This window comes from Camelus bactrianus, chromosome 6, assembly GCF_048773025.1.
Source record: "Camelus bactrianus isolate YW-2024 breed Bactrian camel chromosome 6, ASM4877302v1, whole genome shotgun sequence".
Taxonomy (NCBI): Eukaryota; Metazoa; Chordata; class Mammalia; order Artiodactyla; family Camelidae; genus Camelus; species Camelus bactrianus.
This window is the reverse complement of record NC_133544.1, coordinates 23,861,467-23,885,809: the sequence shown is the minus strand read 5'-3', so window position 1 is coordinate 23,885,809 and position 24,343 is coordinate 23,861,467. Positions and strand designations below refer to the sequence as shown.

General features: G+C 39.9%; 1 protein-coding gene across 4 annotated transcripts in view; it reads left to right on the top strand.

Moving 5' to 3' along the window:
• TTLL5 (tubulin tyrosine ligase like 5) overlaps positions 1 to 24,343 on the top strand; it is a 254,922-nt gene that overhangs the window by 194,228 nt on the left and 36,351 nt on the right. For all 4 annotated transcript variants that reach the window (XM_010963151.3, XM_045523209.2, XM_010963129.3 and 1 more), the window contains one exon: positions 17,391 to 17,473. In XM_010963151.3, coding sequence (XP_010961453.2) covers positions 17,391 to 17,473 — 83 coding nt within the window. The remainder of the gene's footprint in view (positions 1 to 17,390; positions 17,474 to 24,343) is intronic.

Genomic DNA, 24,343 nt, shown 5'->3' with positions numbered 1-24,343 from the left:
TAGGACAGCTGATAAATATTGGCAGAGCTGATACATGTATAGTACATAGAACAAGACCTAGCACACGTAAGAACTCAATAAGCCTTAGTAACCGTGGTAAGCATTCCAAAACCACACTCTGCTTCCCAGATTTGAGAAGCTAAGTAGGGAAATCAGGGAGTCGGTTATGAATGTCAAACTTGCCGGTGGGCTCCTCGTTTGTGGATTCTCCGATTATTGCCAACACCCTGAAGTGGCCCGTGGTGGCCCCTGTGCCTAGCTGGTCTGCTGGTGGAGAGGGGGGCTCCATCAGCAGGCAGCAGGGCTGGACATTTGAAGAGACCGCTCACTGCCCTGAACTCACTGCTGGCAGCCGAGCTCTTCAGCCCTCTGAGATAGAATCGCAGCTCCATGGACAGACTTTGCTTTGCTGCATTTTTGTGGTTTCTTCTTTCTGACAGGCAGGAGTGTGGGAAAACCGGAAACAGCTCAGCACCAAAAATGCATAAAAAGGGGGGAAAAAAAGCAAGATTTCTTCAGAATTTAAGAAATATAATCCAAGTATCAAAAGGCATGCTGTGAGGCGTTGTTCCAGGAAATAGTTTCCAATTTGCCTTTAAAACTCTAGCACAAGTCTCTGAAGCTAAATAAGTTAGCACTAATGGAGACCTTAACATTCTCTCCCTTACATGTACAATGTACAGTGTCGTGAGAGCCCCACTGTTTTCAATATTCTTCTAACTTTTAGGAAAAAGAATAGCATTGTTTTCATCTGAACCAACTCAATGCAAAGCTCCCTCTGGGAAGTACCCAGATAAATTTTTTAAAATAATCTTTTTATTTAGAATTATTTCGGATTTACAGAAAAGTTGTAAAGATAGTACACATAAAGGTAAGCACACCGAGTTTCCCCATTGCTAACAGCTTATACGGCCATGGTACATGTGAAGAATGTGCCACACTAAGGACTGCTGTTGGTACATTACTGTAAACTCAACTCCATACTTTATTTGGATTAATGAAGTTATTTTTAATATAGAGAAACCTTTCATGGCTCATGAAATCAGGATCCCAAGTATCAGTTGATACACTATTTTTATCATTCTAAAGTAATTCTTGTTCCTAGCCTGCATAGCAAGTTACTTAACATCTGTGTGACTCAGTTTCCTATTTAAAATAGGGATAATGATAATACCTCGTGGGATTACTAAGATAAATAAATTAATTAATGTCAAGTACAAATACAGTGCCTGGTTAATGCTAAGATGGCATTTCAAGAAATTTTCATGTAATTTTTTGCTTTCTTCTTAGAAGATGTGTTGCTTCATTTGCTTGGAGCTTGTTGTGGCTTTATTCTGGCTCAGTCCAGATTAATCAGGAACCCTCAGTTATGACTGATCATACTGAGTCACACTCAGGAATGCCATAGTTGTCCCAAGAGACACAACTAATGAGAAGTTGTAATGAGCTTTTGACTGTGCCAAGCCCTGTGTTTTTGGGTTGAACTTCAAACTTCTCCTAGCACAGAAGTTGGCACTGGACAAATATAGAAGCAATTTCCAAGAGCATCAAAGTTTCCACATCCTAGAGAGTTGAATTTAGAGAACAATAGAACATAAAAGATGGAATGTCGTTTGGATTTTGGTGCAGAGGGAGTTGAGAATCAGAACAGTGGGGTCCTGTTTCTTTATGATAATAGTCAAGTTGCTTTCCCTCTAAAGGTTTCAATTTCCCATCTGTAGAACAAAAACCACTGTCCCCACTGAATAATTAACCAAAATAACTTGTTTTCAGTCTATTCTGTTAAAAGCTTTTTTATGAGCACGTTTGTTTTTTAATCCTGATGCTTTACAGCCACTTTCTTCATCCCTTCTTGGTCCAGCAGTGCTTTGTTATAGTTCCCAAATTCATATACGTGTATTTCCTTTCGTTAAATATCATTTGTCAATTCTGTGAAGAGAATGACTTAGAATTTTTTTATTACCTTTTCCATAGTGCCAATACCCTTTCTTGATTTTCCTCTTGAAGGCTTGCAACACTTCATAATTTAGAGCCCACTTCAGAGCCTCCTTTCAAAACTATTTGTGGCATTTCTTCCAACAGTCAGCTGAGCTAATAAGGATGATGGCCTAGGAACAACTGCATGCATGTGAACTGTCTCTTCCTTGTAGAAGACCTCTTTTTTCAGAGCCAGAATCACACTCTCCAGGAAATATGGAGAAAGAAACCTGAGAAGATTCAAGTTTGCCAGAGACATGGGCTTAAACTCATCGACTGGGGATGAATTTGGAAGGGCAGGGTCAAAGCTGTTTACCTTGGGATTTCTCTGCAGAAAGAAAACTGTGTAAGAAACACCAGACTTAACTAAAGGGCTTTTCTTTAAATAGCTGGGATTATCATTCCTTGCCCAGGTTTTAGGATATTTTGCATCAGGGTGACCTCCGTGGAAATTGAATGCAACTGCTGTTCTGTGTCAGCACCCAGGACAGTGGTGTTTGCTGACGGCTGTTAGGGATTGGGGGAGAGGAAAGCAATCAAGAGCCCAAGAGTATGTTAAACCAAACACCAATTAATGTGACTTGAACATTTGGTGATGTCAGTGATATGATGAAGATGCTCAGAGATTAATGTCAAGAAAAATATAAAAATAAGGATCAGGGAAAAAAGTCTACTGTATCTTTTTGACATATGAGTCATTAACATGAAGCAAAGTGATCAGGATTTCTAATGGTCCAAAAGTAGGTTCTCGATCTGAGCACTGAAGATCTAATATTGTAGGTTAACCATCTTCTATCAGCCTTTCAGCCTTTTATTTTGTGTAATTTCAAGAAATATAATCAAATTTGTAGCACATCCATCCTTAAATATAGGATTTCTGAATTATGCAGTTCCAAAATATATAATCATAGACTTTTAGTGCTGGAAGAGAAAGGCCTGGATGGAGGCATAGTGCAGGGCTTTCAGTGTAGTAAGGTACACAGATGAACAGTGGCAGAACCAAAGCCAGAATTCATATTACCTACTGTGCTAACCCTATTCTCTTCCAATAGACCACTGATTTCAAAGCCCCCCACCAATCCATTCAAATCTATTTGGTACAATGAATGGCAGATTAATAATCCTAAAATACTGCCTTTGGAAAAATGCAATGTCAGCACTTAGGAACTCATTTCCTTGCCTTTCTGCACCAATTTTGCCACTTAAATGGCCAGTGAAATACTCAAAAGGAAGTAGGATTAGTGTCACTGTCATATAGAGGACATTGGAGAATAAATATAACTTAGGGGATGAAATACTTGTATGCTGAAAGCTATAAGACACTGATGAAAGAAATTGAAGAAGACACAAATAAATGGAAGGATATTCTGTGCTCATGGTTTGCAAGAATTAATACTGTTAAAATGTCCATACTACCCAAAGCAATCTATAGATTCAGTGCAATCCCTGTCACAATTCCAATGGCATTTTTACAGAAATAGAACAAACAATCCTAAAATTTGTATGGAAACACAGAAGGTCCAGAAGGTCCTGAATAACCAAAACAATCTTGAGAAAGCTTAGAGGCATCATGCGTCCTTATTTCAAACTTTATTACAAAGTATAATAATCAAAACAGTATGGTATTATCACAAAAACAGACACATAGATCAATGGAACAGAATAGAGACCCCAGAAGTAAACCCACACATATGTGGTCAGTTAATTCATGACAAAGGAGCCAAGAATATACAAGGAGGAAAGGACAGACTCTTCAATAAATGGTGTTGGGAAAATTGGACAGCCACGTGAAAAAGAATGGAACTGAACTACTATATTACACCATACACAGAAATTAACTTAAAATGAATTAAAGACTTAAATGTAAGAACGGAAACCATAAAACTCCTAAAAGAAACATAGGCAATAATAGCCTTGTCATTGGTCTTGGCAGTGATTTTTTGGATTTGATACCAAAAACATAGGCAATAAAAGCAAAAATAAACAATTGGGAGTACATCAAACTTAAAGATTTCTGCACAGCAAAGAAAACCATCATCAAAATGAAAAGACAGCCTACCAAATGGGAGAAAATATTTTCAAATCACATATCTGATGAGAGGTTAATACCCAAAATATATAAAGAACTCATGCAACTCAATAGCAACAACAACAACAAAAAATGTGATTAAAAATGCTCAGAGGAAATGAATAGACATTTTTCCAAAGATGGCATACAAATGGCCAACAGATACGTGAAAAAGGTGTTTAACATCACTAATCATCAGGGGGATGTAAATTAAAACCACAAGGAGGTATCACCTCATACCTGTTAGAATGGCTGTCATCAAAAAGACAAGAGATAACAAGTATTGGCAAGGATGTGGAGAAAATAAACCCTTATGCACTGTTGATAGGAATGTAAATTGGCATGGCCTCTATAGAAAACAGTATGGAGCTTCCTCAAAAAATTAAAGATAGAACTACCATATGACCCAGCAATCCCACTCTTGGGTATATATCCAAAGGAAATGAAAACAGGATATTGAAAAGATATCTGCATTCCCATATTAATTGCATTATTCATGATAGCCAAGACATGGAAACAACCTACATGTCCCTCAATGGATGGATAGTTAAAGGAGATGTGACATTTATATACAATGGACTATTATTCAGCCATGAAAAAGAAGGAAATTCTGCCACTTGTAACAATATGGATGGACCTCGAGAGCATTATGCCAAGTGAAATAAGCCAGACAGAGAAAGACAAATACTGCACCATTATATATGCAGGTTTCATATATATACTTACATATGAAATTTAAAACAATAACAACAACTGCATAGAAACAGTGGGAAAGTTGTTGCCAGGGGCTGGAATGAGGGAAATGAGAAGTTGGTAAAAGGGTACAGAGTTTTACTATAAGTTAATAACGTCTGAGGATCTAATGTAAAATATGGTGACTATAGTTGATAACACTGTATTATAACTGAAATTTGCTAAAAGAGTAGAAATTAAATGTTATCACTCAAAAAAAAGAAGAAAGAAAAAGATAAATCCATGAGGTGATAGATATATTAAATAACTAGAAAGGGGGAATCCTTTTACAATATATACGTATGTTGAATCACCACAATGTACACTTTAAATATCTTATAACTTTATATGTCAGTTATACCTCAGTAAAGCTGAAATTTTTTTTACTGAAAAAAGTATATCTCAAAAGATATTTGAAATGTAGGCAAAGGTATACTCAAAGGTAAATTCATAAGCTCAGTTATTTTTATAGGAAAAATATGGAAGGATTGAAATTAACCAAGGTACAAATGGCAAATTAGTTTCAACCAATATACTGGCTTTAGCTGAGTACCTAGAGTGTCATGTTGGAAAGAATTATGAAGACTTCTCTGAGCTCAGCAAGGAAGAGAGCTATGATAGATTAGTAATGTCTACCACCGACACGGAAGATGTTGAGAGTACTGACTATGCACACCACATATTTGTCATACCTGAAGTAAGCTTCCATCTGTAGAAATTAGAAAAGGGTCAGTAAAACAAAGCTAAGAAAAACAGATCAAAGGAAATTAAGAAGAAAGCAATATAAACTGAAAAGCAAGCAGTGTAAAATTAGTTAAGTTCAGAATCTTATTTAGTTTGGGGTTAGGGGACAGGAAAGGAGAAAATAAACACAGCTCTGCCAGAAAAATAAGAGAATTGAAAATAAGAAAAACACTTTAAAGTAGATATAGAGTAAGCCAGAAAGGGAATATCATATCACTTATATGTGGAATCTTAAAAAAAAAAAAAAGACACAAATGAACTTACTTACAAAACAGAGACAGACTCACAGACATAGAAAACAAAATTATGGTTACTTGGGGGAATGGGGTGGGGGAGGGATAAATTGGGAGTTTGGGATTTGCAGATACTAACTACTATACGTAAAATAGAGAAACAAGAAGGTCCTACTGTATAGCACAGTAAACTATATTTAATACCTTGTAATAGCCTATAATGAAAAAGAATATGAAACGGAATATATATATGTATAAATGAGTCACTATGGTGTACACCAGAAGTTAACACATTATAAACTGACTATGCTGCAATTTTTAAAAAAAAATAGATATGAGACAATTGAAAAATTATGAGAACACTACACATAATTGTATGTGACTAAATTTTTAAAACTGGATGAAAGATAATATCTTGAAAACTATGAACTATCAAAATTGAATCTTGGATAAAAAGAAAGCTCAAGTAGAACAAGTATTTAAACTATCTAAATTGGTTCTTAAAGAATAGGGTACATGAGTAGGCCTAGGAAGCAAGTTTAAAATATCTCTCTAAAGTAGTTCTTTGAACCTATTTTCTGAAATCTTTGGAGGCTTCCAAGTGCCTGTGAGATAAGGTCAAGAGTCTTTACTCTGGGCATTAAAGCCTCCTGCAGTGTGTCCTCCAACCTGTCTCCACTCTGCCTCACACTCATGGTTCCGTTCATTGTTCCTACCTGCTCATGTCATGCCCCCTGCTCGGAGTGCCCTTAGCCATCATGAATCTAAGTCCTGCCTTTTATTCAAGATCAAGGTTTTAATTTATCATGCTGATGCATCTTTACTAACTGTCCCAGTCTCAACTCCTCAGCTGACTTTGCCATCTACCTCCTTGTCGTATTTTTCCTTTTCATAAGTGTTCTGCTTTCCAGAAGTCTATTAAGGACAGATACTTTCATCCTTGAAGTTACATGTCTTCATCCTTTTATGACATATATGTTGAATGTCTGCTGCTATGCATTGCTCCAGATGTTGGTGATAACACCCAGTGGACAAGGCAGACATGAGGCCTATTTTCATAGAGTTTGTTTTTGAGAGAGGAGAGCTACATTCAGTGCTCAGCCCCCGCCATAGCTTATATTCATCATAAATTCTCAGGAAATGGTAGTGGAGGAGATGGTGTGAAGATGGAAATGGTGAGACATCAAAGTGAATGCATCAGGGGTCACTGAATAACAATTATCTCATCATTAATTATTTACACCATGTGGAGAAGTGCATGGTAAGCAGTGGAGCACAATTGCTGACAGCCTAGAATTTCAAATTAGATTTGAATCCTGGCTCCTTCACTTAATTGACTGTTATTTAAGGATGCATCTAAGCCTCTGTTTTATTTCTCTGTAAAATATTACCTATATCATGGAGCTGTTCTTAGGATTAAATGAGATTGTGTTTCCCTGGCATACATCAATTAAGTGTCCATTGCATGCTGGTTGATATAGTAATTTGTGCTGCTGCTGCTGTTCCTACTAAAAGAAATTATATTTTTGTTGTTAGTAAACTGATATTTCTAAGTGTGATTTGGCTCTGGCTAGCAAGGCAATGGAAATTCAGACACATTCTGATTTCCTGAACCTTAATAACTCTAATGACTATTGAAGGCAAAGGCTTAGTTTCAAATAAAATGAAAGGGACCTGCTGATCTCCAGTCAAGGTGACTCCTTAAGTTCACACTTAATATTCCCCCTCTCCTTCAAACACACAGCAATGACAGATAAAGCTTAAAGATGAAAAAAGAAATATGAGAAACATCTCCCTGGCCCCATAATGTACAGAAATAAGTGACAATTGGTGAATAAGGCTGAAGCAACAAGCTCTCTGAACTCTGCTGTGGAAGCAGGTAGTAGCCTGGAGCTCAGCTCCTAGGGTATATTGGGGCCTAAAAGTGCCCTACTCAAGAGGAGAGGTGAGGCCAGATTCATTAATAGAAAATAAAACAGTGATTTTTCAACTGCAAATGATGTTGTCCCCCAGAGAACATTTGGCAATGTCTGGAGTCATGTTTGTCATAACTGGGTGGGGGAGGGGTGTTGCTATTGGCATCTAACAAGTGGAGTCTAGGGATGCTGCTAAACATCCTGCAGGGCATGGACAGTTCCCCACAGCAAAGAATTATCCAGTCCAAGATGTCAGTAGTACCAAGGTTGAAAAATCCTGAGCTAAAGAATGCAAAGAAAGCAGTAGGCTCTCCTGATGGGAGACTGATAAAACTGACATGGACCACTGGCTGAGGCTGCATCTTTATATGGACCATGGGCCTACAGAGTTAGAAAGATAATGAGACACCCTTGCAACTGTTCATGTCTCAGAACTCACCTGGATTTCTAAATATCACTGAGGCAGAGGCACCAAAATACCACTGGTTCGGGACTGGGGCCAGGGGGACTGGGTGGAGGCAACTATAAAGTCTTCAAACAGGGAGGGGTAAACAAGTAGAGAGACAAGGGAAAAATGATTCCTAGGCAAAATGAGCCTGCAAACCAAAATTCTAAAACACACGAATAAATCTAATACTAAGAAAGATTGCCAAGAGAATCAGCACCTGAAGCATGAATTCCTTACAGATGAAATCAATATTTTTTGAATGATCAGAAGAATTGGATCATGTATCTAATAGGAGTAGCCTGTGGAACATGATGTGTGTCTCTGATAGGGGTATCAGAAGAGAGACCTGAAGGACACTCTGAATAAGCACTTCTTTAAAAAGTGATAACTGAAAATTTTCTGGAATTGAAGAAAGATATGAGTCCTTAGATTAAAAAAAAAATTCCTTGTACCAAAATAAATGCACCTCTAGACACATCATAGTAAAAGTGCAGACCATTAAGCATTAAGGGGAGTCTCACATACTACCTGAAGGAAAATTCATTTTAGCTACAAAGAAAAACAATACCAGTATTCTCTTCAGAAACAAATGGCAGAAAACAAGAGCTTATAGCTTTAAAGTGTTGAGGTAAAGTAACTTTCAGTCTAGAATTTTATATATAGCTAAACTGTCATTCAAGAGAGAAGGCAAAAATAAAAATAATTTGAGACAGTCAAAGTCTAAGAGAATACCGCCCATGACCTTCACTGAAAGAACTAGCAAAAGTAAAAGTGAACACAGAATAGCATGAAACAATGAAGTGCAAAAATTTTATAAAATGTCTTTAAATGTTAGTGACCATAAGAATAATTAATTGTTGATCATCTTTAAAAAGATGAACCATGTTTAAGATGACAAAGGTAGGATTCAGGGACAAGAATATTCAGTGGATAGTGAATGTATAACAGATCTGTGTCAAGTTCAAGGGCAAGACAGAAATACCGAATAGCTTTACACTTTCTTAGGAAAAAACAGCTAAATAATTGATATTCAGCCTATAGCTTTCAAACCAACAGAGGGAAAAGGAAGAGAATGTAGAAACTTTATGAATCCAGATGTGGGGGGAAAAAAGCAAAGGAAAAAGATGATAAATGGAAAACAAAAACTAAGATAAAAAAATACATGAGTAATCATAATAAACATTAACAGATTACACTCTTCTATTAAAAGATAGATCATCAAATTCTATTTTTTTAAATGTTCAATTATAAGCTGCTTAAAAGAGACATACCCAAAGTAAAATCTCACAGAAAAGTTAAAGATTAGAAAAAGGTAAACCATACAATACTAATTAGAAGGAAAACTAGTATGGCAATAGATAAATTCAAGTTAATCAAAAAGCACTGATAGGAATTAAAAAAACTTTTATGCATTTAACATAACTTCAAAAGATATAAATCAAAAGCTCACAAAATCATAAAGAAAAATTGGCAAATTATCAATCATAGTGGGTGGTTTATTTAAATAAACTTCTATGAGTAATTGATAGTTAACTCAAATTTCTGAAGATTTTGAATATTTGAAATGCAGAATTAACAGTTTGCTTTGATAGGTGCCTTTTAATCTTTTTGACCACCACTCATAATTAAAAAATACATTGTGCATGCAATCAGGTAAAAATATCTGTACATATGTATATGAAGTAAAAGTTTCACAAAATGCTATTTCCTATTTTTTTGAAATACTGATTGTTTCCCCTAAATTGATTTTACAACCCTCTTACGAGTCACAACTCATAGTCAGAAAAACACTAATAGCCATGCATAGACTCCTGGGCCCAAAAGGGAGAAAACACTCTTTTCAAGTATACATGGAATATTTACAGAAATTCAGCACATACTGTGTCACAAATGAAGGCTCCACCCATTTCAAAAAATCAGTATTAAACAGTTCATACTTTATAACTATAATAAATATACTTAAATTAGAAAGAATAAGAAGATAATGGTTTTTTAAGGCCCATGTGTTTGGAAATTTTAAAAAATAGAGTATGTAATACTTGTTAAAGAGGTAATCATAATGAAAATCATAAAACATTGAGAAGTGAACTGCTGTGAAAATACTATACATCAAATTTGTGGGATAGCCAAAATTGCACTCTAAACTTGTAATCTTAAATACATTTATACAAAGACGACAAATTTGAAAATCAGTGAGTTAATCATTTAACTTGAAACACTGTAAAGGGAACAACAGAGTAAATTAATAAACAATCAAAATATATAATAAAAATATAGAAATCCCCTAGAACATCCTGACACATGGGAGAACCTGAAAGAACAGTGCCTCAGTGTCTGGCACATGACAGGTGTTCATTAAATACTTGGTGAAGAAATGAATGAAATTGACAACAAACAATAGAAAGGCTTACCTCTTCAAAGACTAATACATTTTAAAAGGGAGGGAAAGGCCCACATAAATAATACTAGGAATAAAAAGGAATGTAACAATAAATATAGTGGATTGGATAGTGTATGGTGTATTTAAAATTAGTGCTATACTCCAGTGCTGCACAAGAGGTGACTTCACTGTTTCGTAAATTGGTTTTGGAACCAGACCCACATTAATAATGTTCTCATTGTTATTTGCTAAGGATTAGCATATTAGCTTCTATTTGTGAAATGCATATATAATCCCTGGACGGGATTACACATACACCTCTGTGCATGTGGGTATGTTGTAAGGAAAATTGTAAGATATTTAATCTGCAAGTAAGTGTTTGCTAAGAAAAGTCAGTCTTTTTTTTGGAATTCAGTTCTTTAACTTAACTTGCATCTTGGGATTTCTTCTGCCCTTTGGGAATTGAAAATGGTTGGTTGTCACCAGGATTTTATAAAAATGATCAAGTTTGACAGAGTTTCTTTCCAGGACCTTCACCATGGCTATTTGCCACAGTCCTGGTGAGGTCAGCATTTCTAGCTCTACTTTTCCTGTAAGATCTCGAGCATTTTCCTTTTGTGGGTCCTTCCGTCTCCAGAAAGGTCATCCCTGATGTGGTGGCATGGATCCAAGACAAACTTTTACTAAACTGTTGAAATAGAAAACTGGTACCTCTGTGTTGGAGATGTGGAAAGCCTTGCAAAGAACTCGAAGAGAAACAGTGTAGCACCAAACCACAGGCAGCCTTGTGAAGCAATGAACAAAACAGATCTTAAAGGAAGAGTATCACTTTCAGGAAAGTTTCCACTGATGAAAATAATGGGGGTGGGGGTGGGGAGGAAACCACAAATGAAGGAAATACAGATCCATGAAAAGGCACATCACCCTTACCAGCAAAGTGGATAATGGGAATTTTACTCGTTATAGCTCTCCTAGACTGGTGAAGGTGTGTTATTATGTAGGCCGGCTGTATGGTGTGGTCTTAATGCCAGTGGGATTCCCAGCCAGCCATTTGATCAGCTGGTATTCCCTAAGTAGAGACTTGCACTAGAAGAAATCTTTCAAAATAATTAATGCAGGCAGTATTTCCACTTAGTGAGGTATTATTTGTTTGTAATGTCTTGTTGAACAACTTCTTTGAAAGGCCCGGAAGAGCTCTTTTCCCTTAATGCCCATATCAGAATCTTTCTTGGACTTTAGGAAAATGGAATAAGCAAGAAGAGTAGGTAAGAACGGAGCAAGTGAACTGAATTCTGAGTTAGGAAGTGTGCATTTAATACTTAAGGAAACTCTTCAGGTGCTAGCAATGAACATGTCCCAGGAAGGTTCCTGCCTTTTTTGAGACATCACTGTTAGTGGAATTCTTCTAATTCTTTGTTGCTGCTATACATGGCCGCATATCTTGCTTCAATTTTTAAGTGGCTCGGTTAATCAGGAAGCCTGCCCTTCAGCAGCTTTTGATAATTACAGTCAGTTCATCTGCAGAGAAGGGTCTGAACTAAGCCGTTACCACAGCTGAGATTATAGTAAGCCTCCAGCTCGCAGCCCTTGACTTACATCTGACTCTTTTTCACGTTCTAGAACTTGCACCATTTCCAGGAAGAACAATCAGGGGACACTGTGGGATTAGATAGTCACATCCAGCACTCTTACTGGTTTGAACTCTAACTTTTGTATAATATAAATTAATTGCACCTTTCTTGTCCCATCTTTTCAGTATTTCTCACCACAAAACTCTTGATACTTTTATAACTCATTTTTTCTGAATTTATCTTTGGCCACCTCTTCATATTCCACTTGTGCTGTGATCAGAAAACAGCAGGACAACAAGTTTATACTGGACAGCACAGGGAACTATATTCAATATCCTATAGTAACCTATGGTGAGAAAGAATATGAAAATGAATATATGTATGTTCCTATGTGACTGAAATACTGTGCTGTACACCAGAAATTGACACAACATTGTAAACTGACTATACTTCAATTTAAAATTAGAAAAAATAAATAAATAAAAAATTTTTAAAAAAAGAAAGAAAACAGCAGGTAATGGAGCTGCACCCAACACAGGTTTAACTTTGCACATTCAGGGAAAGAGAAAGTACAATTTCAGTAGTGGCTGATTCCACTTGATATCCCACCCAGGATAAGATGGGAGATTAATTGTTCCTCCAGTCAGTCTCATTTCCCACGAGCCCCTCTTACAGGAAGAGCATCCCACAGTAGTATGTGTTATTCTCATGTTTGAAGACTCATATTCTATATAAGCCAACTACTTTGTTTGGTGTGCAGTTGAAGAAATAGTGATTCATTCTGACGCTAGCAGAAAAAAAGATGATATGTGTTAGATTTGTTAAGAGGTAGTTTGTTGATCTCAAATGAGACCTCTCTTCCAAAGAGAGTTTAAGAGTAATTTTGACTAATTTTGATTTCTGCTTTGTAGGTTGCCAGTTAATTACATTTTGACTTTAATAGCAAATTGCTACCACCCAATCAAAAAATGGGCAGAAGGAGGGGAGGGTATAGCTCAGTGGTAGAGTGCGTGCTTAGCATGCACAAGGTCCTGGGTTCAATCCCCAGTACTTTCACTTAAAAATAAATAAACAAATAGCAAACCTAATTACCTACTCCCCCCACCAAATGGGCAGAAGACCTAAATAGACATTTTTCCAAAGATGTATAGATGGCCCATAGGCACTTGAAAAGATGCTCAATATCACTAATTATCAGAAAAATGCAAGTCAAAACTACAATGAGTTATCACCTCACACTGGTCAAAATGGCCATCATTAAAAAGTCCATAAACAATAAATGCTGAAGGGGGTATGGAGACCAGGGAACCCTTCTATACTCTTGGTGGGAATGTAATTTGGTGCAGCCACTATGGAAAACAGTATGGAGATTCCTTAAAAAGCTGGAAATAGAGTTACCATATAATCCAGCAGTTCCAGTCCTGGGCATATATCTGGAGAAAACTCTTAATTCAAAAAGCTACATTCACCCCAGTGTTCATAGCAGCACTATTTACAATAGCCAAAACATGAAAGCAACCTAAATGTTCATCAACAGATGATTGGATAAAGAAGTTGTGGTATATGTACATATATGTAAGTACACATATATATTGGAATACTACTCAGTCATAAAACAGAATAAAACAATGCTATTTGCAGCAACATGGATGCACCTGAAGATTATCATACTAAGTGAAGTTAGTCAGACAAATATATATCACTTATATGTGGGATCTTAAAAAAAGACAGAAATGAACTTATTTACAAAACAGAAACAGACTCACAGACATAGAAAACAAACTTACGGTTACCAAAGGGGGAAGGCAGGGGATAAGGATAAATCAGGAGTTTGGGATTAGCAGATGTAGACTGCTGTATATAAAATGGATAAACAACAAGGTCCTACTGTATAGCACAGGGAACTATATTCATTGGTTTATAGTAACCTGTAATGAAAAAGAATATATATGTATAATAATTGCTGTGCTGTGCACCAGAAACATTATAAATCAACCATACTTCAATTGAAAAAAAAGCAAATTGCTGTTAAAATCCAGGTTCTAAATATCTTTTGGTCATTCTACAGTTTAGCACTAATAATCCATACTGAGTAACAGTCAATGAGTCATCCATTTTAATATTTCTTTAGGTAGATAGGCATATAGTGAATGCAAAGATTATCAATATTCCTAAGTAAAATTAACAATACCCATCATAGTTAATGTTTATTTAGCCCTTAATATAATACCAGACACTGTACTAGGATGTGCTTTACATCCACCATTTTTAATCCTCAACAGCCCTATGAGGTGGGTGGGTCCTGTTACCTTGCTGTTAAAGCTCAGTCAGCAACTTCCTTAGAGATAACCAAGAGAACATACACACACCGTCCTATGTAAATGTTTCCTAAAACACAGTTACTCCCAGGAAAGCAGCCAAGAATCATTGCAGAAGCAGATCAGCAAGTGCAACTTACCATGCAGGCTCTAGACAAGCTGTGTTTTAAAAGTTCTCGTAATTTAGGAGTGGGTTGTCCAGAAATTGGAATGTATTTTCCCAAGGAAATGATGTTATCACAACAAAAGCATATTTACCCACGATGTGCCGAAAGTGTAATAGCATAAACCCAAACCATTTTGTGTACCAGTGTTTCCATGGAAAAATTTACTCTGAGTTGCCCCTTGGATGGCTGTGGACACATTTCTCTACCACCAGGGAAAAGGGGACCTTGTGGGAGAAAACAGTAGACTCATTCAAATGTTCAAAGTCGGAATCAGCGGTGGTTCCCAAGGCCTGTGATGGAAGTTGATGGAGGAAGGAGGATGGAAGAGTGAGTGGAGCTGGGTACGAAGGGGACATGGGGTCAGGAGCTCCTGGGTGAGGAAAGCCTGTAAAGGTGAAGTGCGGGATAGGAGTTCCAGGGAGGAGAGGAGGAGAGGAGAAAGAGAAGTCACTGGCTCTGAGCCCCCAGGGGCTCTTCTCATCCCTGGAGCAGCTCCCTGTTCGCTGTCTTTGTTTGTCTTCTACTGCTTCCAAAATTTTGCCTGCCTGCTTCCCTTTTTACTGCTAACACTGAGGGCTTCCCCTGTGAAACTGAGACCAGCCACAGGACTTTTCTTAACTCAGCGGCTCCTAATACAAGCCAATGGATGGCCTTTGGGTTTTTAACTTCTATAAAGGAAAGAGCCTATCCTAGGCCCTCCAGAACTTACCCTTTTTCACTTGGACCTGGAAGAACAAATATCAGCCTACAGATGCTTTGAATGGTTTTTTGAGTCCATAAGGGGCTGAAATAAGCATTGCAGGTGTAGCTCTCCAAGGCTGAGGCTTGGGAAAAGGGAACAGCCCTCTGCTCCTTTCTCTAGTTTTTGCTTCTGTGGTTCCTCCATCCTCAAAACAAAAGTGGAAAGGGGTGGGTAGGGCCCAGAGCACAGCTTGCTAGAGGGGAAGGGCTGGAAGACAGTGTGGTCCTTGCACCACTGCTAAGGTGTGTTCTCAAGTAGCTCGTCTCCATCAGCAGTGGGGGGACCACTTGGGCACCTAAGCCTCTACCGGACTCCCCAAGTGCTCCTCATACCTCCTTCCTCTGTACCCACCAGTCAGTGTTTCCCTGATTTCTCTGGTGATACGAATCACCTGGGTGGTGCTTTAAAAAGCCTAAGTTTTCAAGCCCTATCTCAGAACTGAATCAGAATCTCCAAGGGAAGGGCCTGGAAAATTGTGTAATTAAGAAGTGACCCCAGGCGATTCCTGTCAAGGACATTTGGCAAACACTGCTTGACACCTCCCCCCCAAATGGCCCCACACCTCCCCACCCCCGCCACACACACACTTTGCTGGTCTTTAAAGGCTCCTAGGACAGTCTAAGCCCCTTTCTGCCTCAGAATCATTATATATGCCATTTCGCCTCTGTGAAAAGCTTTTCTGTTGTTCCCTACTCTTGGCTAATGTCTGCTTCTCCTAACTTCATGACTTGGCTGAAATATGATTTCTTCAGAAAGACTTTGACCACTCTGCTCACTATCTAAGTCAGGTCCCCTGTGTCACTCTCATAATAACACTTTGTGCTTTTTCTCCTTAGAATTTATCACACAGTTTATATCTTACATTTTTGCCTAATGTCTACCTCCTCACTAGTACTGAGCTCAGGGAATGCTTAATGAGTAATTTTTGCTTGAGCAAATTAATGGGAAAACAGTGTTGGCAGATGAGTACTAACGGGTTGGATGCTGATCAGCAAATAAACAACTGACTACGTGAGAACTTTAATCTCCCAGGTAGAACTTTTACGTGTCAACTAAAATCAAGGAGATGGGCCCAACAAGGAAGTGTATTTATGGGGCAGTGTGTCAGATTACTTCAAAAATTTTATTAAATACCTAATGTGGGCAAAATGCAGAATTAGGAGCCACAGATACAGCAGTGAATAAGACTGAAGCCCTATCTGAGCATGGAGCTGACATTCTAGCAAGGAGGACAGATGTTAAGCAACCACTTACACAGTCTTAGAATTACAGTTTTGGTAAATTCAATGGAAGAGTTACTGAGATGTAAGACCCTGTAACAGGGGGACCTGGCGGGGTCTGTAGGGCTTCAGGCTAGTCACAGAATGTCTAGGACATGTGGCTGGGGAGCCTGTGCCCAAAGAATCGCATGTACTCTGTCCTGTCTCCTGCCCAAGTTGGCATGGGGGGTGCCTCTGTGTAATAGTTTCTCAGCCCTGACACTGTTGACATCTTGGGCTGGAATATTCTCTGTCTGGGGCACTTTGCAGGGCACTGTAGGAAAGGCTTAGCACCATTCCTGACCTCTGTCCACTGGATGCCAGTAGACCTCACCATTGTGAGAATCACAAATGTCTCAATGTCACCAAATGCCCCCTGTGGGAGGATGGAGGGAGGTAGGGGGTGAGATCTGTCCCTCCCCCCTCCCCTAGTTGAGAACCACTGTTCTACATGAAACTTGGTTTTTTGAAAGTGTCTTTACTTATGATTTATCCAAGTCAATACCAGGAGCTTAATTTATTCATTCAAGAAGCAAATATTTGTTGAGTGCCTATGAGGTACCAAGTGCTGTTCTAGGCACTGGGGACACGGTGGTGATCAAAGCCCGTGCTTTCTTGAAACCACATTCCAGGCAGGGAGACAGACAATAAATTTTAAAATAAGTAACATTTCAGAAGAAGGGGATGTGTTGGTCATAGAGCTCCTTTCTGATCGGATGACATTTGAACTTGGAAGAAGTCTTGAGAGAGGCAAGGGAGTGAGTGGCAACACCAAAAGCCAGAGCCAGAGCCACCAGAGGGCCTGGCCAGACCTAACTGACTGCTTGTGTTTCAGAGGGTCCTCCGCAGAAGGGCAGCTGAATGGACTACAGAGCAGCCTGAACTCTGCGGCCTTCGTGCCCATCACCAGCTCCACAGGTTAGTGCCGGGGGCATCGGGAGGGGCTGGGCCTGCACGGTCTCTCTTTTGCCTCTGAAGAGAGCGCCAGCTCAGGGAACGAAGCATCCAGGCTTCTGAACGTTGGCAAATGGGCGTTTTGTTACTTTCTGCTTTCCAATGACATCGACATTTTAGGATTAAAGGCTTTTCCGGAACTAGTTTGGGTGGATGAAGTTTCCCAGTCTGGTAGAATGCTAACAGGTTTGCAGCACTTAGTGAAAATGCCTGTATTTGATTGGTGTTTTACCCCATGTAGCGTCTCTCACTGCATCCTCACCGCAACTCTGGGAGGTGTAACTTGTCCTCTCCACGTGAGGACGCAGGGGCTCAGAATGTCAAGGGGTCTGTGGGCGATTGTACATGGACGCAGAGCTGGAGCTGTCGTCTCTGCTCTGCATCCTCTTAGGCCAGTGTCATGTCTTCTGCCACGTGGTTGCTGAGGGCCTCAAGCCTCACAACGTAGGTACCTACCTACGCATAAATCAGGTGACATTGGTCCACAGATCGTTCCCTCTGAGTAATTTATAAAAATACACTCATCAGTTAATCAGAAAGTTGAAAGTAAATCACTTGGATTCAATTCAACAAATGTTTATTTTTGAGCACCTCCTGGAGAAAAGTAACACGCTGGGCACTGAGGTACATACAGGGTGAGCTGGGCGGTCCCTGCTGTCAGGGGACTTAGCTCAGGGAGAGAGGTCAGCAGGGAGCCTGCTGTGGGGGAAAACATCAAGTGCTGGGGACACACAGGACAACAGTAGACAGCACTGGTGGAGAGTTTGTTACGTGTCAGGCTCGGTTCTGAATGCTTTACACGTCATCACTCATTTGTTCACGAAACAGACATGTAAAATAGCAACTGTGCTCCCCGTTTTACAGCTGAAGAAATAAAGGCACAGATTATGAAATGTATCTAAAAACCTCTCAGCTAGAAAATGGTGGAGCAGTATTTGAACCCAAGCAACCTGGCCCAGGCTCTTTAGGGACTCAGGAGGGCTTCCTGGAGGAAGAAACATCTAAGCTGGGGTTTGACTGTTGATAGGTCAGCCCAGAGAGGGGAGGCATGGGATGGAAGGAGTTCCAGAAAGAGGGAACAATGTGTGCAAAGGCCAGCTGGGGGGTGTTAAAGATGCTGTGTTCGGGGAGCCCTCGCGTGTCGCTGTGGCTGGGGACGGGGGCATGAGCGGGGCCCGGCCAGAGAAGAGGTGGTAGAGGTAGCAGGGCTGGTTTCTGAGCCCTGGAGGGAATTTGGTCCTGAGAGCAGTAGGGAGCCATTGAAGAGCTGAGTCCTGTGGTGGGAGGGGGTGTGTGTGTGACATAATACTCCTTAAAACAATTACAGGATTGCTGAGAAGGCGGGTTGGTTTGACTGTATCATGAGGATAATTAAATGGACCTCATAGGCTGACCGTGAGGATTAAGGGAGGCAGTATGTGAAGAAAGGCTCTAAAGCTACACGCAGGTCAGGTAGTAACGTGGTAAGAGTGTAACGATTTTGTTCTCTGCTTAAAATCTTTGCACCTGAATTCAAGAAATATTTGATGGGTATATAACCTCTTCCCCTCACCCCCACCCCCAGCAAGAAAACAAAAACAAAAAAGAACATGGTAGTTATTTTTAAGGAAGTTAAATTTCCACCTGGAGCTTTTAGACTGAGAAGTGGATGGCTCAGAGGATCGCGAACCAGTTGGCAGGGTTCCCATGAGATACAGTTGTTAGAGCCTCTGCAGCCCTTCACATCTGCTGAGGCCGGAAAGGTTTACAAAGCTCTGGCGACCCAGGAAACCTGCCTATTTCATCTGCATGTCTAACTGATAAATTAAGTACAGAATTGAGTTCTTTGCATGCACTTTGGCTGCGGAAGTTGGACTTCCAGCATCTTGATCGTGAATTAATATTTACCGACTATTGACGTTACTTAGAAGTTTTTGTAACAGTTTGTACTTTATTTGGTATCAGTATAAAACTACAGAGCAAGGAGAAGTTGTACGTCTCCCTGGCTTCTAGTATCTACCTTTTCCCCCTGCTTCTTTCTTAAGTAAGTGCATTATTCTTCTCACTTTGTTTAGTAGCCTGCTATTTACTGCTTCTATCTCCAAATGCCTCTGGGCCTCGGAAGTCCTTTGAATTTGTTTCTCTTCTGTGACTTTCCTGGTGTTCCCGATTCTTAAAGAAATACTGCTGAGCATGATGTAGCTAAGCTCAGGCATTCTTCGTACTTCCCAATAAGCATTTTGCCTTGGCAGTATAGTAATAACTAACCCTGTTAGAGTTCTTTATAGAGCTGGTAAATAACTACCTAGCACTTCGGTATTTCAACTATAAATTATCTGTTTTTCTGTCTTGCATGTAGATTTAATGGCGTTATTCTAGGGGTTCAGAAGGGTGTCCTATAAAAAGATTAGGTTGCTAGTAAAAACATTTCTCCTTAAGTCCACAAGAAGGGAGAACAACCCCCATAAGAAATCAAAAAATTTACATGGCTCTGAGAATTGGAAAGTGTTGCCTATGTAGGAATCCCTAAACTGACTGTGGAAGGTATTTAGCCCCTGTCTGGTCCAGTTAACTCAGTTAGTTAAACATGGTATTATTGAGTCCATGAATATAGCAAAAGTCTGTTTCCTGGCCCATTGACCCTTCCCCAAGTCTAGCCAACCAGGCCTTAAAGCTGTGTGACTTTGTTCGTCAGTCTGAATGAGATAGTGGTTCATCCCGGGGCACTGTTGAAAAACAACTCAGAGTCCTTTCCCGCTGATGGTGGTCTGGTGACAGTCTTTTTATTATGAACATTAAATGAGGTAGTGAATGTGAAAGCGCTTAGCAGAGTGCCTGGAATGCTCCATGAATATTACTTTTCCTTGACTTCCCTACCTCAGGCTATCTATTCTGTGTTTGCTATAGAAGGGAAGGTGTAGAGTCAGCAAATTGGGAAATTTGAGAAGGAAGCTGGAGTGAGGGCCTTTGGCTCAAAGCCAAAGCCACTGGCCTTCCTTCTTTATAACCATGATGTTCTTCTTGAGTTCTAAAGTGGCGATGGTGAACTAAAATAGCAGAGAGCAGCAGATTAGATAACTGGCATTTCTCTCATGCTGATTCGATGGTGTAAACTACCATTGTTGTAGGGCTGAAGCCATACCAGCTGCCCTCATCCCTGCCCCTCAGCTTCCACCTAAGCTTTTCCTGCCCTGGAGCCCAGCCCTCTACACACAAACCTGCCTCACCTTTTTTTCTTTTTTAAGCTCTTATTGGTCTATTGTTGGAGGAAGGGACCATACCACCTTTTGAACACCAGTTCTTGGTTTCATTTACAAGAATTGAGAAGCAATGTCCTTGTTGAGTGTTTGTCATTTGGGACCCTGGTCAAATTCACTGTAGCTTTCGGCCCTTTGCCTTGGGACGAGGCAGTAGCATGTCTGTGTGCCTCTGCCTGCCCACTTCGTTGTCTCTCGGTGAGACATCAAGAGAACGGAACTTATTTTAATATAAAGTAAATCCAGTGGAGCTTAAACCCTAAGGATCTAGAAATCACTTTAACTTTCAAGTGAAATTATTTGCCTGGCAGCTCTCAGCAGAATGACCTATTTTCACTATCAGATTCTCATTCTTTTCACATGCGTGGTATAGTTGTTGGAGATCCTGGGTGGATTTGGAGTATAATAGATTAATAATAAAAATAAACAAAGCTCTTGAGATACTTGCCCTAGTGTCTTACACCCTTTATTGCTCCCCAGACGTTCTCTCCCCGCAGAGCCAGAGGGATAAGAATTTGGGTTGATTGCCCACTCTTAACCCTGTTAGAAAGCAAGAGTGAAAGCATGGATTTTATGTTGGCAGGAAATGGGGTGCCAGCATCTGGGAGAACAGTGATCCCCTAAAACCTAGTTTTAGATTTGACCTCTTGTCCTTTCAGCTAAGATCAAATAAAGTGTTAAGTAGGGACTTTTTTTACATTTTTCAGGATCTTTGGAAGCTCCCCAAGTTATTTTCGCCAGATCCAAACCCTTGCCCACACAATCTGGAGCCCTTGCTACTGTTATAGGACAGAGAAAATCAAAGTCGGTGAAGTCAGGGCCAATTTAAGGTAACAGTAAGAATAAGAGCATATTTTCTTATTATAACTTGCTGACTTTATGCCACAGCAAGAGGCTTAATAGTTATCAAGAGAAGTGATAGTTTCTCAAAATGACAAGGAAATTGGCATTTTATAAAACCAAAGCTCAGAAAGACTCTCCAAAACTGTGAGTCAAAGCTACCCTAGCTTGCTTCTGTATTGGCTTACCAGTAGGTGGCACTGTGGCAGTAAGAAATTTCCTTACTGTTATGGAGGCTTTTGATAAAAAGTATGGGGACATTGAGGCCAATGAAAGAAAGAAACTAAAGCCATAATTGAGTTATCACAGGTAAAATGTAACAGGATATATTGGGAAACATGAGACTTGAATGTTAAATTGCAATAGCATATGAAGAGAATGAATATTTATTATTAAAGATATTTATGATTAAAGAAGGCTTTTGGACTACAGTTGGGTAGTTTGTGAACTAGACGTTCAGATAATGGGAGACAGGAAGGGTACAAAATTTTTTTAAAATTTTTTGGTGAGATTGATTAATTATGCTTTTTTCTGAGTTATTTAAGATAAACATACTGTAGTTGGCAGCAAAACAGACTATAAACCCCATCCTACTACCCATCCAAAAGTAGCTCCTATATTGAAGGAGTGGCCTGGCTTGATCTTGTGGGGCTGTACCCACACTTCACCAGTGCTGCCCCCAGTATTTTGTTCCCAGCTGTGGCCTTCAAAACTTTCCAGAAAATTCTATGAAACCACAAGGTTTTGATGATTCCTTTCCTCTTTGCTCTACACTATACACTAAGGCATTAACGGCACACCTGCTATGAGCTTAATACTCTTCTTACCTCTAGGGGAATATTTATAAACTTATTTGAGAAGCATTATTCATCAGACTACCCCAGGAGAGCAAAGAAGGGAGGAAAATTATTTACCCACCACAGGATTCATTTACATTGGATCAGAAAGCTTCAAATATCTTTCCCCAGCCCATCTAAACTCTTTCCAAAAAGGAATGAGAAGAGAGAAGGGAACACCAAATCCATGGCTTGGTCATCTACCAAAATGTACCAGAGAAACTGAAAACAATCAGAGTTCTATTGGTAACACTTAGCCAATGGTCCTATAATTCTGATACTAAGCAGCCTATCCAGTGATGAACAGCCAATAAAATATAGAAAACTAAAGCGAGAGGGTCAATATTTCCTTCAGGAGACTGGTAGCCAAAAGAATGAATATGACATGAAGCTCCAAACCAAACCAGCATCCTGCCAAAAAGTACTAATGTCCATCTGTTTCCAGGACTGTGCGCCTTGGACTTGCTGCCGTTGTAATATCACTCTCCTCGAACCTGTTTCATTTGTATCCCTTGCAACCCACCCAGAACATTACATGGCAAAATAGGATCATCAGCAAAGAAGTCTCAGGAAAGAGCCCATCGCTCCACACTTCGATCCCTGTTGCAAACACAGCCCCGCTGAGCCTGAGCCGTAGTTAAGCTAGGGATGGGTGATGCTGTACTGAGGTGGTGAAATCACATGCCAAGTGGACCCAGAAGACAGTGGCAGTTGGCAGGTGGCAGTGGGCTGCCTCTCCTTGTACAGGGGAGTTAGGTAGTTTACAAAGTAAAAGGCAGAACCCCAGAGTCCACAACCCATCACCTGGATGCATTCTTTATTCTTGCTGTAAATGCAGTGTAGACAGAATCACTGCTTGGGCAGAGGTCCCTTTATCCACAGTCACAAATGAATGTTATCACTAGCTGTGTCAGTCCTAGAACCTCTTCAGATATGGATTTAGAGAGGCAGTCAGATTAGATTCGAGAATTTGAAGTGTGTTTGCATAGCATGTTATAAAAGACTGAAAAATCATCCATTGTCTTTATTAAAGAATGAGGGAGATGTTCTGAAGGTTACTGGGGACTAAAGACTATTTAGGACCCCTAATACGTGGCCCCAGACAAGTGCCATGTTTAAGTATATACATGGTTCTGTGTCTTCTTGATTCTGTATTGTCTATGTGGCATCCATACATTACAGAGTCAACTGTATTGACTATATTTTCAATATTCTTGAGGCTTTGACATTTAGGGGCCTTACAAACCCAGGGAGAGACTGCCCCTGCCAGGCTAGCTAATTACTAAAGATAATAACAGCTTGCCTGCAAGCATGCCTTTCACATACAGACCAGCCAATCCCAAGTTTATATCCCCAACCACCTCCTTATCTAAGTCTCACAGGGCAAGCCAAAACTTCCTTCACCCTAAATCACTCCAGGACCAGACACCAGGCGACTAGAGACCGCCCCTATAGCCCAAAGCCTGCCAGAATTATTCAGACTAGCCTGTCCCTAAGCTGTTTCCCCTGCCCTGCCTTGCCTTTCCCAAGGAAACCCCAAACAAGGCCCTGACCTAGACTTTCCCCTCACTTCTGTCTTCTGTCTCCTGATCACACTGGTGTTTGCCCCTGTGACCCTGCATGGCGTGCAGGGACCCCCTCACTGGGACCTGCAAGTATAGTATAATCAACTTCTTCCTGCCAAGGCTTGTTCTCACCTCCCGCTGTGGCCGCACTGACTTTAGCAGACCATACCCAACACAGGCATTCTTAGAACAGACATCAGTAGGAAGACTAGCTCTGATTTGTAGTACAAGGAACCAGGAAAAAATCTGAATCAACTGGGTTTATATCACCCAGTTCTAACCAACTGGTCACAGCACTTACTTCATCATAGGCTTTGTTATACAAGTGATGTTCTAACAGTATGTATTTTGCTGGTC